At 29.2% G+C, this 8216-nt stretch overlaps 1 protein-coding gene across 1 annotated transcript; it reads right to left on the reverse strand.

Moving 5' to 3' along the window:
• Positions 1-310: 310 nt before the first annotated feature.
• LOC113364432 lies at positions 311-7470 on the reverse strand. The gene is made up of 5 exons (XM_026606825.1): positions 7430-7470; positions 6774-6924; positions 5076-5357; positions 785-1041; positions 311-428 (listed from the first exon to the last, which is right to left on the reverse strand). Exons 1-5 carry the CDS (start codon positions 7468-7470, stop codon positions 311-313), a joined length of 849 nt encoding a protein of 282 aa, XP_026462610.1.
• Between the last annotated feature and the right edge of the window lie 746 nt (positions 7471-8216).

Here is an 8216-nt window from a genome sequence, read left to right on the forward strand (position 1 = left end):
AATATAATTTTTTTTAAATAAGTTTTTGTTGAGTAAACAAATGAATTTTTGTACGGAAACTTTTCAGCAATTTGCCTTAAGGCACGATGTCATACGCTACTCGTTCTGAACTTAAATCTTCCGTTTATTTCTCAAAAAATATTAAATGTTACATAAAGTATTATTTTAACTTCTGGGAAAAACTTCTCAAGTAAACTGAAAAAATTTAAATATTTTTATCAGTTTTATGTATGAATATATATAGTATGTTTTGTGAATTTAGTGTACTTATTATTATGAATATGTTCTTCATATATTACATTTCTATACGTTATGCAGGTGTTTTCCTTTCGGGCCCATTTTCTACATTACACGGGTTCATAGGAATCTGTAAGCAATCCTTCATTTGCAATATATAGCGCAAAGGACAGCAAGGATCCGGGCAAAAACTGTGAGTAAATTCCACCTGTTAGTATTTTGACCAGCTTAATGCAAGTATATATATATATATATTATATTATAATACAGATATATATATATATATATATAGACAGATATATAATATATATATATATATAATTAGGGTGATCCTTAAAATTGTCATTTTCGAATTTTCTTGCTCCCAGGGGCTCAACTGGTTCAAATAGATAAAAAAAACAATTCTCTGAGAATTTTAGCTCTTAATATTAACGTTTAGATAGAGCGCAATTCAATCAAAGTTTGTATGGAAAGAGCACATATATATATATATATATATATATATATATATATATATATTAAATATTTAATGTCAGATAAGCATTACCTGTATGTAGCGCAAGCAAACGGTTCCGAATCATCAGCTCTCGGATCATTATGTCCGAATTCATTTTTATAGTCTAAGCAATTTGCAAAATTATCGCATCTTTCGCGAAAATGAGCAAATTGAGGTGTCTCTAACATCGTAAATAGGCACATATATATAGATGCACTGGTGCGCCATTGATACCGTTCAAGCGGACCAGCAAATGGCTTGGCTGATTTTTCTTCTAGAGCGGCTGAAGCGCGGCATTCAGCGTCAACCTTAAGTGACAATGAACAATTAATTTCTCTTTGACGCATAATTCAAATATACTACAATTTTACCGCATTAATACTCTATTGATTTTTTATTAAAAGTATCATCTGTTTTATCAATGAAGACAATTAGAAAGCAATCCAATAGTTGACCTAGTCCTGATATATCTTTATCCATGGTTAAATAATTTTGTTGTTGATCTGAAGAGTTTGCCCGCAAAAAGCAATTTTCAACAAAGATCATATTTTTGTATTTGTGAACAATTAATTTGTTTTTTTATCATATACCACAAATAGAATGAAATTTGACAGCAATAAGAAATGTGAAATGGGTGAACAGATACTGTAAATTGAAAACTTATAATAATATTTATGATGATTCATATTTCTAGTCATTGTTTTTATATAGTATAAAATGAATGATTATATAACAAAAATATACATATAATTTGCAAATTATTTCACTTTATCGTAAAATAAAAAGTATTACCTCCTAATTGAAATATACATTTGTTACCAGTCAATAATGGTAGATGTTGTTTCCAAATCCAAACTAACTTATCCGAATTTTGCATCAGTGTTATATAATTATAGGTGATTCGCATTCATTTTCATACAATTTCTAAATTGACCATACCGTTTGTAAATTTATTACTATTTGATTATATTTTTTCATTAAGAGGTCTTTTTTGATGACTGATTTAGACAAATCTTTCTATTGTACAACTACGTATAACTTTTCATATGTACGCAAAATGTCAAGCACTCATGAAATATAAAAACGTCATTTTACGCTTACCCTGTAATTTTTAGTTTCGTACTAATATGCTGTTGATCTTGCACCAAATTGAAATTAAGCAACAGATATTTATAAAGGTCAAAATATTTAAACTATTCATGCAATACTTGTGTTTATATATGACTAATTTCAAAACAAAAAGTTCCAACAATTATACTTTAAGTTTAAGGCATAACATCTTACATAATGAGTTTGCTTTTTAAGCGGGATTATACTACAATTTGCATTGATGTGAATATAATAAAATTCATCGTGCGTTTATTTATAAAACGAATTGTTCCAAAAATTTACCCTAAAGCTAATAGTTTGTTTATGAAACGAAGTTTCAACAATTTGCCTTAAGGCATAATGCCATGCACAATATATTTTATAAAACCTGCAGTATTAAAATTTTACTTTAAGGTATAATTTAATAACTTACCTTAAGAAACAATACCATACATAACAAGTTTGCTTTGCCCTATAAGGCGAGTAGCTTTAATGATTTATCTTAAGGCAAATACCAGGCACAATTAGCACTTGCTTAATTATAATTGGATTATGATCAGTTTATTTTATTAAATTACTTTATCATAATCCACACATCGTTTTTTTTTTTTTTTGGTATTGTAAATTCAAACTTGGTGGTTCTTAGTTATCCTTAGTGATGCATTATATTGTTATTTACTAGTACTTTTTTTATTAAATTAGATGCTACTTTAAAATAACTTACTATTTACAATACCATGAGCTATTAGTTAATTTCTGCAGCGAGAAGCTTCAGTGGCTCTATATCGTACACAAATAGTTTGATTAAAAAAAAACAAAAATTTTCTACAATTTGCTTTAAGACGAAATGCAAGCCTCAATTTATCTTGAGACAGAACGCAAGGCACAACTAGTTTCTTTATAAAACGACACTCCAACAATTTACTTTGAGGCAATTTACCAAGTACAATAAGAAGGTTTATTGAACAACAATTTCTAGTTACTTTATAGAAATAAGTCCGTAGGATAACACATAAATGACGTATCTATGTAATCATTCATATGATTTGTAGCAAGCAACAACTTTAAGAAGATATATGTCAAAATTTCATGACAATCCAACGATTAGTTTACAAGTTACAAAGGTTCAAGTGATGCTACTTTTGAGTTTTTCGAAACCATGATTTTAAAGCAATTTCGTGATTTTTGATGGTTAAGATTACCATTGCTGTCAAAGTATCGTTTGATAAGTGTTATCTGGACTGTCCCAAATCGAGGTAGATAGTGAAGAAGTTGTTTGCTGATTTTTATCGTCGCCGTACAGAAGCTGAATTGACGAAGCTGAACACTCTGGAAGGCCAATGAGGTGGTTACATTGGAAAATATCAAAAAAGTCCACCGGAACGTTTTGAAAAACCGAAAAGTAAAATTGCCTGCTATAGCTGGCACTCTAAAGATACCAACAGTACGTGATGGACATATTGTTCACAAATATTTGAGTAGAAAAAACCTTTGTGCTAAATGGGTGCCGCGCAAACTCACAATTGACCAAAAGCATAATGAGTTGATGATTTGTAAGAGTATTTGGAGCTGTTTCATCTAAATAAAACTGAGTTTTTGCATCAATATGTTACCATAGATATGGCCTGGCTTCAACACTACACTCCGGAGTCAAATAGACAGTCAGCCGAGTGGACTAGACACTACGACTAGAAGAAAAGCAACCAATCAGCTAGCAAGGTTATGGCGTCAGTTTTTTTGGGATACGCAAGAAATGATATTCATCAACTATCTTGAAAAAGGCCAGACCATCAGCAGCGACATTTGTATAACATTATTGGAACATTTTAAGACCAAATCGAAAAAACCGTCGCATTTGAAAAAGAAACCCGTGCTGCTCTATCAGGACAACGCACCAATTCACAAATCCGTGAAAACAGTAGTAAAAAAATGAATTAGTGTCCGAATCGCTTTTCCACTATATTTTTTAGATCTGTTTCCGAACATATCCTGTTCTCAGATCTCAAAAGGATGCTCGCTCTGAAGAAATATTTGCCAAGTGATGAGATGAAGGCCGAATTTTGTGGCTAAATACAAATCGTTCTACAAAAATGGTTTCGAAAAGTTTGAAGTTCGCTATAATTGGTATATCGTCTTCGAAGAAAACTATATTGAATAAAAAAAAATGCCAAAAAAAATAGTTTTTCTCGGTTATGGTACGGACTTATTGAGTGAAGTGGTGATATATCTGACCATTCGCTTATTTATAAAACGAGAGGATTTCAATTTTAACACTTACGGGACGGCACCCATTTCAAAACAACCTACTGTACCGGCTGTAAACTTGATTTCATTGTGTATGTTATGCCATTTGTTTGATAAAAATTTGTGGTCATTGAAGGACATACATTTATAATTTATTTTTGATCATTTTATAATGAATGGTGACGTTCAAAACAATTTCCAAAATGCATAGCTGGTTGATTTTGACATGTTTTACAATAAAATTTTTTTTGCCGTCTCCCTCTTAATGCTTTTCTGTCCAGAACAGCCGATACAATTCTTTTTTCTTTCTCTCGCATTTAGAATATGCCACTAATTAGTCAGTATATTTGTTCATTTTTGTGCTGCCATAATTGTTTGTTTTTTCTATTATATTGTCTAATAATTCATTTGTAAAATATAAAGTAAAATAATCTATTGGATGTCTTATGTTGCTTGGTATTTGTAATCTGGGTGTTTGTTGATGTATATTAAACTCGATTATTGAAGGAGAATCTGCACATTCGCTAATGTCTTTCCACTCTTCTTCGAATTGTCAAACTTCTTCTTCTTCGTGTTGGTTGGATAATATCATCATCACATGCATCACTATCTTCGGTGCGAATAATAATTTCGTAAAATTTGTCTGTATGAATGTCTATTTGAAACTCATCTTCACTACTGCTTAATTCACAAAATTTACCAGTCGCTTTGCCATATTTAAAAGCGCTCGGTCGTTTTAAATATTAAAAAAGACTATATAGCAAAGAAAAAGGTTAGAAAAACTACTAAAATTATTTTCAGAATACAACACTTTTTATCACTGCTATATATAATTTACTCAACTTTTCGATGCAAACTGAGTCATTGTTTATAAAATAGCCTGTGCCTCACAGAAAATGTTTGTCCACTCAGGTGGACAGCCGTCCCCAAAAAGTTAATTCACTGCTAGTTTTTTATTCCAATTACCATTAGTATTATTATAGTATTTGCAATTAACTTTTACACTTACGCTGAGAGTTGCATTTCGGGTGATATTACCCTTGGCGTACAATAGAACATAAGTCGTATCGTCCCCTCTTCGTCTGATTGATTTTCTCACAATTTTATGAAGATACTGCAAGCAATTGAAGAAATTGTCATCACCGCAACTCTGCTTCACTTCCCAGTGCATATTCCGGAGTGGAGGCACTGGATATTTCCTATACAAGTATGACTCTCCTCCGGTTGGATGGTAACGTCGGTCATACTCGTTAAATTTGTGATAACGCAGGTAATACGCAACATCGCGCAACTGAAAAAAAAATTTTTTTTATCAAACCGACTTTGATGCATTTGTAAATCAATTAATTTTAAAACTAAATCATCCTGTATTATTGACCCTCTTCTTGTAAGTACCTAATTTAATACATATGATTTGCATTTTGAAATTATCCGAACATACATGAACACACTGACGTACCGACGGTACGGTTGTATTTTTTTTTATATGAAATATATCTTCTTTGAATTGATTCAAATTGCAATTGTCCGAATATAATTAAGAACTATAAGTAGTAATTTTACGCATATTTGCTACAATTATATCTATATAAAAACTTCATAAAAAAAAATTTTTATCATAAACTTGATTTTAAAAATTCAATATAGAAACTGGGTTCGCTCGTGCATTTTTTTCGTTGATCGGTCATAATGTTGTTAATTTACCAGTTATCTGGGAGAAAAGTAAATTAAATGGTAATCAGAAATGGTGTCCTTTGATACGATGAATAAATAATACAAGAAAAGAGCGAGGGTCACAACTGTCCACACCCCGAAGACGGTTGTGACGGGCATTAAAATAGTGGTTAGAGGTTAGTGGTATTATGCTAGCTAGTTTAAACAATCAAACTAATCAATAATAACTAAATTAATTTATGAATGATTTATAAGTAATCCGAGTGGATTTATCATACATTAGTGAAAAACGAACACGTGTCTAATACAAGTCCGAGTGTTTTCTAAAAACATTAACTTCTCCTTCGGGAAACGTCGACGAAAGGTCAACTTTTGTCTTACATACACATACTTGTACACACATACATATTTTACAAATTCTATTAAATGACTTGAAACATCGAGAAAATATAAAATTAACCTAAAGTTTTTCTGACAAAACAAAACCTTCCTCGAAAAGGTAATAAAAATAATTAGAATGCATGCATAATAATGTTCAAATATTATTAATTTAGAATCAGAAAGCAAATATATTCATTAATATTTATAATTTTTTTATATAAATATTAAATATAAATAATTCGTCTTCTAATTTTGATTCTAATGATTGTATTAAAAATAATATTGAATTAATCTATTTCAAATTTATTAATCTTCCGTATAATTAGAGGTGCTTGGGCACTTTATTTCTGGAGGAAGAGTTTCTGGAGAAAGTAGTTTATATAGCATAATCTTTTGTCAAAATGTCATAGACAAAAAATTGTAAAAGGTCTAACTAATTTTACAACTAACATAAATAATTTTCTTTGTGCAACGCCATTAATCAATAATCAATGCACCACTAATTAAATTTTAGGCACTTTTCTACGAAAGTTTTTTTATATTTTTTTTTGTTTTCTTATATAACTTGTCAAATTATTTTTAGTAAAAAAACAGAGTTTTTGACACTAAATATCAGGAAATAATAGATTTTCATAAGAAATTATTGACTAACCGCTTCGAGAGCCCATAACTCCTCCTTATCAGTCAATTTTTCTGGTTTGTTTGTTTCAGTTTCTATATAAATTGTAATATTATCAACATTAACATCATCAACATAATTTGTCGTGTTTTGCAGCACAACTGCAATCTGTTGATAGGAGTAGCTATTTAAGTTTAATTAATACCATATAATTCTATTCAAAAATACTCAACTCAAAATAATTTATGAACAATTGCAGGATGAAAATTGCCAAAATTGTTGACTTCATTGCGCATAATTTTATGATTATATATAAATGAGTATCAAAAACAAAATTGTTTTCAATTGACGATATAAGATATAAACGACAAATGAAACTACGCGATTACATTAACATGTAATTTTTTAATTGAAACAAAATAGCATTCAAATCAATTATTTCGACAATTATCTGAGATCGTAGACGTATGGATTAATTCAAGCATTATTTTAACATTAGATTTTTCTAAAAATAATTTCAACAATGTGAATATATTATACAATTATTTTTTCTGAGTTCAAACCGATATTGAAAATTTTCAAGCTTAATTTTATACTTTACGCAAACGAATTTAACTTTTCAAGAGCAACTTGTATTTTGTTTAAAAATTTAATTTTTTCGTATCTATGCAATAAATTTTATGACTTACAAAGCATATTGTTGAACAATTCTATTGCGACTGTAAGCCATCATTCAGTGTTTTGCATATTAAATCTCTTATTTTTAATTTTAAAAAATTATAAATATTTTTTTTCATTTTTATTTCTAAAAATTGATATTTATAATAACAATCAAGATTATACAATTATATAAACTATTGTGAAAGGATTGTCATCACCCTAATATTGTTTTTAAAAAATGTATAGACATCAATCCAGTAAATTTTTTTAGTACATTAAAAACTGGTTTTAGTAACTCATTTAAATTTAAGAATGAATTTCACCAGTAAACGATATTTGTGATATTTTCACTCTTTCATATATAGTTGTATATAAATTTATAATAATTAAATTAAACGAATAAAAAAGGCTTCAGTTTTATATTCATCTATCAAAAATCATGCTATTTATCATGTATGTATCAATACATATATGTATAATTCAATTACTATTAATTATACATTTTATCATACCAACTACTAATATGTACACAATTGTAACCATTTTTGGCATGCAAGTCTTTAGTAGCTTTTGTTTTGTCTCAATTATTAAATGACATTTAATAATTACTGTTAAATCATTTTCTAGTAAGGGTAGCATGTGTTTTATGGAAAAATATTGACACTGATTGACTCCACCATCGACGTATACTAATGGTTTAGAAAAATGTATGGAACAATATAATATTTACTGACAATTGCCTTGACGTCGTATGACATTATATCAAAAATACACATTAAAATGAGTGGTTCTTCAATTCACAATCTACAAACTTTG

The sequence above is a fragment of the Ctenocephalides felis genome, unplaced genomic scaffold (assembly GCF_003426905.1).
Source record: "Ctenocephalides felis isolate EL2017-DRISC unplaced genomic scaffold, ASM342690v1 CF-g0.4_SCAFFOLD_00403, whole genome shotgun sequence".
Taxonomy (NCBI): Eukaryota; Metazoa; Arthropoda; class Insecta; order Siphonaptera; family Pulicidae; genus Ctenocephalides; species Ctenocephalides felis.